Here is a 13,759-nt window from a genome sequence, read left to right as displayed (position 1 = left end):
GAAGAAGGAAGGAAAGAAAGACCACAGTGGTGTGTTGGACTTGCAGAGGGAGAGGGAAGACCTAGGGATACAAAGTGGAGTAGGGAAAGGGGGATAGGGAGGGAGGTCGGGGATAATTGGGTGGGGACACAGGGCGTAATCACAATTTTTAGTAATGGGCATGCTGCCAGTATGGATATGGCCACCACATCTTGGGCACAAGTGGTGACAATCAGCTTTGTATCTCATGAATATTCATAACCAATAAAAAAATGTACTATGAAAAAAAAAATGGCATGGGCCCAAATAGCTTCACAGTCATTTTACAAATGCTAAAATGAAATGTAGCATCACCTCACATAAAGTAACATCATACAATAATCTTTATTTGTCTAATACATACAGATATGGAGTAAATCACATCTTTTTCCTAGAAATAAACAAGCAAGCAAAGCAAAGAAAATATTGCATCGAATTTCTTGCCTTAATAAACTATAAAATAACCTTGATGTCTACTTACATATATTCCTTTTGTGACCACTATATTTTAAAAACATCAATTTAAGGAAGTGTTCTTTTAACAAGCAGCAGGTGCGAATTATCACTGCCTATGGTCAGGCATTGCTCTAAGTGCATTACAGAAACATCTCACTCAGTCATTTCAACAACCTTGTTTGGCAGAATGATGCAATAATATGTACACATTCAGACTGCCTAGATTAAAGCAGGACTTTAGACTTTGGAACTCTTCTGGTTTAAGTCCCAGTCTCCATCAATAACAAGTGAATGACTTTTATGATTTCTGTAATTTACTTTAAAATACATCAAAATAAATCACATCATAGATTCATGTGTTAGCTTAAGCTAAACTACAGGTACAGCTAGCATTCTATTTTACTACCCAGGGTGATTCACTTTGGTTTTTAATCACAAAGTTCACCCAAAACTGCTTCTGTTATCTGTAGTTCTATCAACATCACAAGCCTTACTAATTAACCAATTAGAAATTGGCTATTGAGGAAATTAATGATGTTCATCAAGATATGAGAGTTGGCTGAAATACTGTAGAGATACTATTCACTCTTGTATAATTAATGTGTAACAATTTAGTTCCTTTAGGGATGGGGTCCAAAGCCTTAATCCTAAATAGTCAGGTACCCAGCCATTCAGGCTGAATTTCCGGTTGCCTGATGCTTAATGACGAGGGTAACTAGATCCGACCTCTGGAATGTTGTCATCTGCCTCTAAGGAATTTCATGCAAAGTGGTGGGAAGAGAACCTAAAAGGACAGAAACCTGGGAGTAGGAGGAAGAGAGAAAAGGGAAAGAGAGTTGAGATCAGTGTTAGTCTATAGTAGATAGTCAGTGACCGTCCACTGAGGGTTTCTGCACAGCAGTGACTATAATGATTAATCATGGAATTTAATCTGGGTAAGGAGGGGAAAAAAGCCCTTGGGTGATTAGGGCCAATAAAAGGTAGTAGGATCAGTAGATGATAGGTTCCAGTGTGGTCAAAGGACTGTTAAAAGTTGGGGATGTTAGCAGAAATTAGATAGAAATAGAAAATAAGTAGTAGTACTCAGAGAGTTAAATGCTAGAAACTGAGAATGTGGAGAGTAAAATTATTTATGGTGCAAGGTCAAGGATATGACCGTGAGAATGGATGGCTAAGGTAAGATATTGGAAGGATCATCTATGTAGGATTGTTGAAAACATCAAGGATTATGTTAGAATCAGGGCTGGCAAGAGTCACAGTAAATCAGGAACTAAAATCTTCAAGCAATGAGGAAGAGTGACCCAGACAGTGGTAACTTAGTGTACCTGTAAAAGAAAACTCCAAAGCTGGCATGATTTTGGTCACTGAGATATGTAAGTGATATTTCTTATATCATAAGGACCTATCGATGTCTTACTTTTTTATTATATAAGACTAGCCTAGTTTAGCGTGTATAGATTAGCAGCTTATAAATCACTCCATCAAAAAGTTCCTGAAAAAATCACTATGTACTTAGCAAAATAATGCTAATGTCTTTACCAGGCACAGAAAAAGGAAAAACAGAGGTACCTTGAAATTTGGGTATCTTATAGTCCTTTTGAAAAATTCAGCTTGAAATTATTCAGTGTAGATGCCTACATATACCATAAAAATGCATAATTTCTAAAATATGCTACTGTTGAAGATAAGTAAGCCTAATAGTTAAGGGATCCAAGGTCATTTATTCATTCATTCATCCATTCATTCATTCAATATGTGGTGATCTCCTCAGCCAGGTAGTCAGAGAAGGGCAGCCTTTGCACAGTCAGTTGCCGTGTGTATATTCACGCTCAATTATTCTTATCTGTTAGTTTGTTGTAAATTATTAAGTAGAGCCTTCACAACTCTCAGTAAGATGGGGATTTATTATATTGGAATCAAATAACTCATGCAGAGAATGTATAATAAAAATCAAATCAATAGAAACTTCACCACAGTAGAAATAAACTCACAGTAAATTGAAAATTAAAATAGCATGTTTAACCAAAAAGACCTAGGATCCTCTCTTGTTAAAACTATAACTAGCTTTTGCCAAGCATGGAATCAAAAAGTATGATTTTACTTGATTTACTTCATTTGCTACAAATCTCATCCCTGAAATAATTTTCTGTCCTGTAATTTCCTTTTTTATCCTCTAGAGAATAAAAATTGCTTATATATCTGTCATATTTTAAATATGTCCTAAACTACCTTTAAATGTACTATTTAATACAGTTCAATAACTAGTTAGCTATTTCTAAGTGACCTGTCGCATTACAATAACTTCAGAGTGCACAGTCACCTTTCTGAAACAAGAAGTTCTTATGCAAATTCAGGGTAGATTTTCTAGGTGCTGTGACTGATTCTTTACCTACCTGATCTCCTAATCTTTACATTAACACTGCAAGGTAGGTTAATTATTTTGCACAGCATTTTATGCAGGAAGAAAACCGAATTTCAATGAGGTTAGGAAGGTCACAAAGTTGGTGTCTCCTGGAGGCTCTTGGATAGAGGTTGAGCCAGAGAGTTTGCCGCTATAGAGTCCAAGGTCAGTAGCTTTTCCCCTCTTCCACATGAAGGTGATAATTATATTGCTAATAATTATATTAGCTAATATTTGTTAAGTAATTAGAAACTACCAAGTATGTGCTAAGGTATTATATGTTTTTAAATCTAGAATAATCTTGTGATTAAGACACTGAATTATAGAGAGGGACAGTCATTTGCCTGAGATTATAAAACACAAAGCCTACTTAGCTGGGATCATGTCTAGGCTCTCTCTGAATTTTGAACTCACACTATAAACTGGATCATTAGTCTCAACATATGCTTTGCTACAATATGATGGTATGAAGATAAAGTCAGAGGGTTATGATAAAGTTGAGATTGTTTTATTTACTTTCATAATTTGGTAGCTCACATATTTTCTGGGTTTTTGTTTTTTGTTTTTGTTTTTAGTGGCTGGCGGGTACAGGGATTGAACCCTAGACCTTTGTGTTATCAGTACCATGCACTAACCAACTAAGCTGACCAGCCAGCCCCATAGCTCACATACTTTCTTTAAACTTCTGCAAAAACTCATAAAACTGGAATAATCTTTCTGATATTTACATTTTCAGATAATTTTAGAGAGAATCATTCCAAGTAATGTAGATGTCTTAATTTGTAGATGATTTTGCCTGTGTTTATAGCTCGAACCTTTCTTTGGTCAGGATTGTTCAATCTTACCCAAACATGGCCATACTAGGGATTCATATCTGGGTGAGTTTAACTAATGAAAGACAGGAAAAATACCGCAGCTAAGATTATGACTTTGCTCCTAACGTGGGTAAATTAAATATCCTCAGCCTTGCAATCTTTCAATCATAGTTATCCAGTGTGTAAATGCATACCTTTGGCCACTGCTAGACATAAAACCCAAATTCCAACACGGATAGCTTGTCACAAATCATGACTGCTACGGCACACTATTTTTTTTTTTAGAATTTATTATTGTTAAACTACCTGAGAAAACAGATAAATCATTCCATTTACTTTAAGAGAAGAATTACTGATGTGGTGTTAAAAATTTACTTTATGCAGTGCGAGTCATGTATTAGATTCTATTTGTTTTATGATCAAGTGAATAAATGAATGAATCACAAGTGTGTCTCGTGTATTCTTCACACACAGAATCAGATTCAAATCTGATTGTTTAGCACCAACTAAATGACAGGTTGGGTTTTTCAGACATTTACCTGAAAAGAGTCTGCACGTTCACAATTGTTTTGGCGTCCGCCATGTAGTCTTCCTCAGCACTCATGGTGCTTTCTTTGTCCACAACCACCATGTTGGCAGCAAAAGTCACTCCACACCTGAGTAAATCATCTAGGCTTTGGTAAAAATTGACAAAGAAAAATGGACTTTAAATAAAACCATAAAGTTAGAATCAGTGCTAAGACTTGCTTACCCTCTGTGCTTATATAAGTTGCTCTTACAGGAGGCTTTAACAGAGTGTGCACAGGTAGATATTAATGGGAATTATGGTATAATATTATCTACTGATATAAAATATTATTTGGGGTTCTTTACATTTTGTTAGATCTCAACTGTTTCAAGGCATGTGTGTTAAGAATCCTTATTTAATAATATTTATTAATTATATAAATGAAACATGAAAAACACCCATTTTGCAATCAAATCGAAGTAGAACAAGATGCAACTTTATTTTTACAGTTAACAAACAGCTTCAAAGACATGTTTACATTTTTTTTTTTTATTTCTAAGTTGCTTTTGGTAAGAGTAGAAATGAAAATTTCTGTATTAGTCAAGATGGTCAAGCATAAAGAAAAAAATATAAAACTATAAAATGTTTTTAAGTGTCTATTTTTTCTTTATTTAAAAGCTATGTGTTATAAATTGGTTCTACACAGACAAGAGCATGTGAAATATAAAGATATCTGCTGTATTCAAGCCTATCGTTTACTCAGCCTAAGTTTTGAGCAAGTTATTAAACAAGATGATTTCTTTGACTGCACAAATTGCTAAACTAGAATACAAATACCTGTGAGCTATAATTGAGTCAGTCTTCTCTCCTATCACTGATAAAAACCTTATGTAGCATTCTCCCAATGAACTAAAAGAAAATGTTTACTATTAAACCTGAAATAGAGAAATCATTATTCTCATTGCCTCTGTTTCATAGAAACTAGAAAAATAGGACTGAAGTGGATAATAAACTTAAATGAGTTCAAGAATGTTCTAAGTACAGAGTTGACTGGAGACAGATAAGAAGAGAAAGGTTAATTGATTTCCATCTCTTCTGATTTAAAACAGAAAGTTTAAAACTTAAAAAACAGCAGTTCCTTTTACATTCAGGCTCCGGAGGATCTTTTCTAAGCACATGTTTGGTTGAATTAGCCATGGTTAAAGGGAATTATTTTCCTTTTATGGAAAGGCAGGAGGCAGGATTTCTTACTCTGTTATTAGTTGAGAGAGTGTTACCAAAGCCTTGAGTCCAAGATCCCCAGGAGTAGTCCAGAAAAATATATTTCACTTGAATCAGGAACAATGCTCTGTGCCAGAGATTTTATGGCTAAAACTGTGAAAGCAGAATAGTATTCCAAATAAATTTCCTATGGTAAAAGGGGCCAGGACCATAACATCTAACCAATATGCTGACTGAAATTTGAATGCCTGGTATACTTAGGTCTTCCTTTCATCTAAGAACTTCATCAAAGTGTAGTTTATTCAAATGCATTTTCAAAAGAAAGTTAGATGAAAAATGAATGTGGTATGGTCCCTCATGTAGCATCAAAATGATACTTGAGTCATATATCTTTAAATCATCTTATAATAATTTTAAAATACTTTCTCATATTTCAGCTGACAATCTTTTTCCCTCATAAAAAAACCCCAAAAAACCAAAAACCTCTATTATAATAATCTATATAGGAAAAGGGAAATATAAGGGAGTAGAAGGTGAGATTGACTGAATAAGGATATACAGATAGAAGTTAAACTAGGAAAGATGAATATTTAATCAGCAATAATCTAATGAAGTCGAAGTTAATACTTGACAAAAAATTTCACTTTGAGAGTACCTGTACTAAAGAGCTAACATCTAGATATACCCATATGTATCAGTTAATCCCATCTTCAAAATATTGGCTGTTATAGTTTACATATAACCTTAGAAAATATTTTAATAATTATCATTATATATGAGTTTGAATCTATAGAAAATACATAAAATTGGAATATCTTTGAAACATGCAGGGTTTTTGTTCTTCATATTTTAATGTTAAGTTATTCTTTTTCTATTTATTTGATGTTACATTAATTCCTTTTTTCTTTTTGAGTAGGCCAACTAATTCTTATAACTCGTGTCTACTGTAATTTTCCCCCACTACCCTATTAACTAGGCCATTGCCTTAGTTTTTCTTCAGCATGCTTGCTTTACAAAGTTCGGCCACTAGATGGCGACCGAAGAAAGTCAATCAGGATGAAAAAGAAAGTTACAAGCTAATGGAATATGTCTCTCTTTCCTCCCTTTTCGAAGACCCCTTTTTCCAAGGACTACAGCGTGAAATGTACAAGTGTGAGGGAGAATCTGTCTGTAATTGCGTTTTAATTCATTAAGACAGGTTTTTCCCCCCTTAAGGAAGATCTCAAGCATAAGCCAAAAAAAATTGTATACGGTGAAACTCCATGTACCCACTACCAACTTCATAATTATCAATTTGTAATTTGTCATTGATAATTGATAGCCAATATTGTTTCATCTCTGTTCCTAGAAACTTAATGTTCTCAGTTCTTTTCCTCACCATAAATACTTTTGTAGAAGAATTCACTTCACAGTTGACATCAGAAAAAAGAGATGGGAGTTTTATTTTTTGTCTTTTAAATACACTGTTTTTCTAATGAATTTTAATAGAACACTATCATTTCAAAGTAACATTACTGGCTACAAAATATGTGTAGAATTTAATTGGTAATTTTAGTACATCTAACTACATTGATAATGTAAATTTATTAATGTAGAATGGAGGCTAAAAATATTTTAGTCTGGTTGACCTTTAATGTATCCACAGCTAATAAACACTTTGAAAAACAACTTTGTTCTTTCAAGATCTACAGGATGAAATGTAAACATTAAAGTTCCCAGTTGGTAAGGTTTAGCATTTTATTTTAAAGGCCCTGGCTGACAGTTTTTTAAAAAAGGAAAACATAGAATATTTTATATTATTTCAAGCATATTAGCTTTCTGATCTTTTTTTTTTTTTTCTGTATTTTATAATGTCACCATGATGCACATGTAAGAATTTGTATTTGGGAACTAATGCATTACACACATATGAGCTTTTAATTAACAAATATTTTAGAAATTATAGACTCTGACACATGACTAGAATAAAGTAAACTCCTAAGGGAATTCTCTAATTTATAAATCTAAGTTAAAATGAGCATTTAAAAATTATTTTGAAGGTTCCCAGAAGTTATGGTAATGATATCAATGCATCACAATGTTGAATCTTTAGCTTTTCTCTACCACTAATGTCAGTAGTAATAAGGTTATTTTTGTAGAAGACACAGAACTGAAATAGCTATAGGAACTGAGTAAAACTGACAAAATTGACATGCAGAAACACCTGTTTTAATTTAGTAGTAGATTATTGATTATAAGTTTTATACAAAATGTATAACATGAGAACATAAGCTATACATGCAAAATATATCATATTTGCAATACTGACATGACAAATCACACTTATCATGCAGTAACAAGGCACAACACATGACAAACCACAGGACAGTACACTAGTTAGTGTGCCAAAGATTTTGTCACCTACTTGTCAATAGAGCCCACCATGTAGTAAACCATTGGAAACCAACAGATTGCATCCAGAAAATGCATATCTGGCCTAAGTAGCAGATGGGTTACAAAATGAAACACAATGTCACAGAGTGGCAGAACTTCTAGGGAAAGGAAGTAAGTTGACACAGTTTGCATTTCCAAAACGAAACACTGCTGACAAGGTTAATTTTAAGTGGTGTTTTTCTTAACATTAATTAGAAAATATCACTTGCACTTGTTATGAATCATACAATACTCTCAGAATTATAAAAACAAGTTGTATTTTAGCTGTCTAAATCAGAAACATTATGGCATAATTCTACAAAAGTACCAAATTGATATTCTTAATTATGAGTAAAGAACAATCTTATCAATGCATTTAACAGTTATCCATGCTAAGGAGGCCTTAGAAAATGAAGAACTAATTTTTTTTTCTTAGACGACCTAAAGGATAGGGTACTAATGCCTGTTAAGAGCAACTATTAAGCATATCTTTTAAGAGCAACATTTTCTAAGGTATATATATATATATATATATATATATATATAATCAAAGCATGCCTCATAATATATAAACATATCAAATAAATATAGTATGTATTCCATAAAAAAATGCATTATTTAAATTTACAATGAAAGTAATTCACCTTTTAATTTATTGATTTACTATATATATATAGCATTAGAAACTGAGTAAATATATATATATTTATATATAAAACATATCAAACATTTCTGATGACCGAAATCTTTAATTATGTGCATATTTGAGGAAAGTAACATAAATTGGAAAGCTTCCGTAGAAATCACTTAATCTATTATATTCATTTTACAAAGTTATTAATCTGTCTCTGCATCTGTTTCTCAAAATATGTGTATCCGAAAAATATACTCAGTCATATACAAAAAAATAATATCATGTTAACTTGTAAGAAATAGAGTTTTTTGAATTCGTGTATAAAAACACACAATTACAGTATCTGTTTTAATCTGAAAAAACAAACAATACATTGCACTTAGGAAGCAGAAGTGGGACCCGTTTCACAGAGGTGGCATTTAGTTCGGGTGTTGAAGGATCAGCAGGATTTTGTCCAGTGCAAGAGAAAGAGAGGGACACGCTAGGCCCAGGGGATTACAGCACCTACGATGTCCCAGATGCTTATCCCCAACTACATCAACTCCTTTCCTTCATGACAACTTGTTGATTAACCTCCTATCTCTTCATGCTCTGAAGAAAAAGAATGCTCAACACATCACAGCATGAAAAAGAAGCCTTCTAAAGAATACCACTGTTAAATTTTGATTAAATTCTTATCATTAAATTTCTTGGTAGTCATTTAAATGGCCCAATATTATTACATCTTATAAATGTGCTACAGTTCACTTAAAAAATCCTCAGCTATTTAGTTTATAAGTTATTTTCACTATTAATTATTGAAGTTATCAGTTATTTCCAATACCGTGTTATTATACATAACACTACTACGACTAGCGTTATACTCTGGGTGACTTTCAGTTTTAAATTTTTCTTTTAGCACTGGTTTTCATCATTACCCCAAAACATTCATAGAAGCAAGATTAGTAGATCACAGTCTATAAACATTTGTAAAGCTCCTGATGTATGTTGTTTTCAACAAATATTATAACACAATAGGCGAGGACACTCCCAGTAGCAGTTTCTAATAGTGCCTTATTGTAAGGATTTCTAGTTCTTTTTCTGGGCACTGTCTTGCTTCTCAAAAATAGGAGGGCCATTCTGATCACTAATTCAAGATGCTCTATGTCACTCTGACCTTGTCTTATGATTATAGAAGCATGGGCGAGAATGAAAGTACCACAAAAATGGGGTGACACTGAGATTTTATAGGAGTTTGAAAAATCCTTTTGTTTGTGTCTTTTTGGGGGGGGAGCTATTGTTTTTATTTTCTTCGTTCTTAGCTTTTCATATAGTTCCTGTTAGATAAAGTATTTCAAGTAACTATAATTTATGTGGCAGAGCTGGGTCTGTAATTCTTCATTATTATAGATATACTCAGAGTGAAAGAGTCTCCTTTTCAATCTGACCCCTTCTTTTAGGCTCAGATCATTTCAATTTCTTCATACTGTCTTTTCTGATCATTTGTCCACTTTGACATATCTTTCTTCTAACGTCTGGCCACAGTGTTAAATAGATGAACCTGGAGAAATTTATGTTGAGTGAAATAAGCAAAGCACGGATGGATCAATACCGCATGTGCTCACTCATATGTGGGAGCTAAGAGAGAAAGAAGGAGGGAAAGACAGACCACAGTGGTGCGTTGGACTTACAGACGGAGGGAACATTCCTAGGGCTTCAAGTGGGAAGGGGGAGGGGGCAGTAGGTTGGGGAATAATTGGGTGGGGACACGGGGTACAAAAGTAATTTGTGGTAATGGGTATACAGCCAGTATGAATCTGGCCCTCACATCATGGGCACGAGGGGTGACAATTAGCTGTGACAATTAGCTTTGTATCTCATCTGGCCCTCACATCATGGGCACGAGGGGTGACAATTAGCTTTGTATCTCATGACTATTCACAATAAAAAAAATAGTATTGAGTCATTCAGTTCAATAAATATATTGAAAATCTTCTGTGTCATAACAAGTGCTAAGGTACCTGGGAATAAAGTAAATCTTGCTGTTATGCCAACCCTTCTGTGAGAGTTAAAACTGAAGATAAGCCCTTTGTTTTCATTGCTTTGTCTAACTGGCCATCAAAATTATTGCTTTACTTTAGGAAAATTATACATTGTGGTCACATGCAGTTCTGCCACAAATATGCATTTAATGGGCAAGTAATCTTCAAAATCCTTAGAGATTGCTTTAACATATGTGCTGTGGTAGAATGGGTCATCCTTACACGAATTCAGCTATGGTGAAGGTAAATCAAGTCCCCTGAACCCTGATAAATATATAATCCTAATGAAACATATCTGATGTAAAAGGTCTACTATGCCATACTCTTTACAAAATTTAATTTTGTATAAAAAACAGATACATTTACTACTACCTTTTTTTTTTTTGCAGCTGGCAGGTACAAGAATCCAAACCCTTGACCTCATTATTATCAACACCATGCTCTAACTAACTGAGCTAACCAGCCAGCCTTATTCCGGCTATTGAAAAAGACGGTTTAAAAGTAAACCTTAAACGTAAAGAATAAAGCAATTGCACATTTACGTGTACTGTGACAGCTCATTTAAACAAATTGGCAATGGTATTTACGGCACCAACCTGCTTAGTAATTGAGTAACATAAATGACATCATATGCTCTTAATAGACTAATCTGTTTAGTCACGGGGAGACAGTTCACTGGCAAGTGTAACCCTCACATTGAGAAGCATTATTATTGATAAATATAAACAAAAACATAAAGCATTCATGAAAATAGATGTTCCCTTCTTAAATTACACCCCAAAACTACAGATGAAGAGTTGAAAGGGGAAATATAAAACCATTAACACAACAGAATAAGATGTATGTAATTTTTTTTATCTGGCTACTAAATATAGAAGGCCTAAGTTAGAAATTATGTTAAGGAAATGTGCTAAAAATGATTGACAGATTGAACTATATAGCTCATCACAAATATTTTAAGATATAAAAAAGAAATGTCAAAAAATTTATAGATCAAATTTGCTTAACACAAAAGGAAGTACTTTAAATCAATGAGAACGATAAACATGATAGGAAAATAGATCTAGGACAGAATAAATATGCATAGACCAAAGGCAGAACAAAACAAAACAGGCTGAAACTAACTTGTATTAAATGAAATAAAAATTCAACAAACACAAAAGGTAACTGATGTTAGTAAACTGAAAAAAATGAGCACATTTTTAGAGTCCTAGCTGTAATTCCATTAAGAAAGATTACTTATGAGCCTAATGCCTTATATCCTTATAAAAACTCTCATGATAAAAATTGCCATTACAGGCAAATAATGAATAACTATTGATTGCTAGGAAGTGAAAAAGTTTGAGAATTTGCATAATACAAGACCATTATTTCTTTCCTATTTAACTAATAACCATAATAAATTTCTATATTTCCAATTCAAGAAATGAGCGCAGTTTGTTTTTATGAGCAGTTTATTTTGTTAATATTTCATAATTCCACTTCTAAATAGTTTATTTCTTCCTAAAAAACATAAAAGTAGTTCAATTTAAACTACGTAAAATACATATTTTTTTATTAATGAGGTTTTCACACCAATCCACACATCAGATCAAATAGTGACAGTTCTATTTTCTTGATTGGCAGAAGAAAAATTGACATTTCCTGACTACCTTTTATGAGTCAGATATTGCTACAGTGCTTCATATACATTATGTTATATGATCTCATGATAACTTGTTGAGATAAATGTTCTAACCACTTTACAAACCAGAAAAACGAGGCTTAGAGATATTCAATAACAGGTAACAGGACTATCCAGAGGGTAAGCTTAAATCTTATCTCAGATTTCTATGAGTCCAAAGTTTGAATTTCATTGATAAGGACACTCCTATATCAGATGTTTTATCATTACTTTTAGAATAAGCTGGACTGAAGTTCACTTGGCACTATATGTGAAAAGATTCATTTAATAAACGGGTAGTTGTAAGCAAGACTTTGGTAAAAATGAAGAACAGAAGCTTGGACCTTGCACTTCATCTTTGTGTAACTTTGGGTAACATATTCCAGCTTTTGACTCACTTTTCTATCTTTCATATAAAATGGTGCTGCCAGATAACTAGATGACATTTAAGGTTGGGTGGTAATCAAAATATTTAAAATCAATATTGCATAACAGACCAAACAGAACAGTCGCCAACCAATCAGAACAGACACCTGGTCTAATGAACCATAACTAAGTGAAAGATGCTTTTCAGTATGACTAAGTTTTACTTAATTGCCATATGAGATCTAGAAGGCTTTCTGTTTGGAAATATTGTGTACACTTATTTCAGCATATTATGTATATGTATATCATAAATTTAATTTACATTTGAAAGTTTCATACTTGTGACATCTGTTATTATTTATTTCTGTTATATTGAATCAATTGGTTTTCAGCTAAATTTCCTAAATAGCTGTGTACCGAATATTATCTTCAGCAATGCTCATGTTAATTTAAAATAAAGTCAAACCCCTAAAACTAATTAACAATTACAGAAGTGCATTGTACAAATTGCTATAACATATAAGAATATAAATTCTTATAACAAATTCGTATAACATTTTAAAGAAGAAAGCATCATATTTCTTTGTAATATTGTAGGATGGATTGCAAAAATTACTAGTCATTTCAGAGCAATAGATATCTCATTGTTTAAAAAGAATAAAAATTGCATAAAACTTCCTGGAACATTATTTGTACGTGTTTAGTTTTTGTTTCCTCATTCTTGACTAAAGGAACAGAGGACAAGAGGACAACAAATAAAAATGTTTGACACCACTTTCGGGAAGTACACAGAAAGCTAATAGATTTTATGGCATGCACCTTCAGCCTAACCTTTTGAAATAAAGTCAAACCCCACAAGAATTATCTATCAACATCATGTGAATAGTTGGATTCCAAAATGTAAGCCATTAGGAAGCCAAAGGGAAATTTTAGTAAAAAAAATCTGAAGTTAAATATATTCTTGTTTCTAAGAAGAACTGACAAAATTTTTTTTCATATACCAAAAACCTGTAAATTAAGTAAAATTGCATATTAAAAAAAACAAAAACAAAATAAAACAACAGTATGCTAGGAATTGCATAGAAGGTTCTAATCCTAGAATTGACCCTGGAATTGATCATTTAACTACATTGGGTCTGTTTTATATGGTCTGTAAAATAAGAGACAATAGGGCCGGCCCGGTGGTGCACTGGATAGTGCGCCGCTTGGGAAGCGCGGCGGCGCTCCCGCCCGAGGGTTCGGAT

At 33.1% G+C, this 13,759-nt stretch overlaps 1 protein-coding gene across 1 annotated transcript in view; it reads right to left on the bottom strand.

Moving 5' to 3' along the window:
- Positions 1-13,759, bottom strand: part of LOC103598507 (potassium channel subfamily T member 2-like) — a gene marked incomplete at its 5' end in the record, with an annotated part of 230,756 nt that overhangs the window by 95,828 nt on the left and 121,169 nt on the right. The window contains 2 exon segments of the mRNA XM_008582500.1: positions 4,230-4,364; positions 7,824-7,895. Of these exon segments, the coding sequence (XP_008580722.1) occupies positions 4,230-4,364; positions 7,824-7,895 (207 nt within the window).

The sequence above is a fragment of the Galeopterus variegatus genome, unplaced genomic scaffold (assembly GCF_000696425.1).
Source record: "Galeopterus variegatus unplaced genomic scaffold, G_variegatus-3.0.2 Scaffold2648, whole genome shotgun sequence".
NCBI lineage: Eukaryota > Metazoa > Chordata > Mammalia > Dermoptera > Cynocephalidae > Galeopterus > Galeopterus variegatus.
Note: the sequence above shows the minus strand (reverse complement) of the source record. Positions and strands in the feature narration are given on the sequence as shown.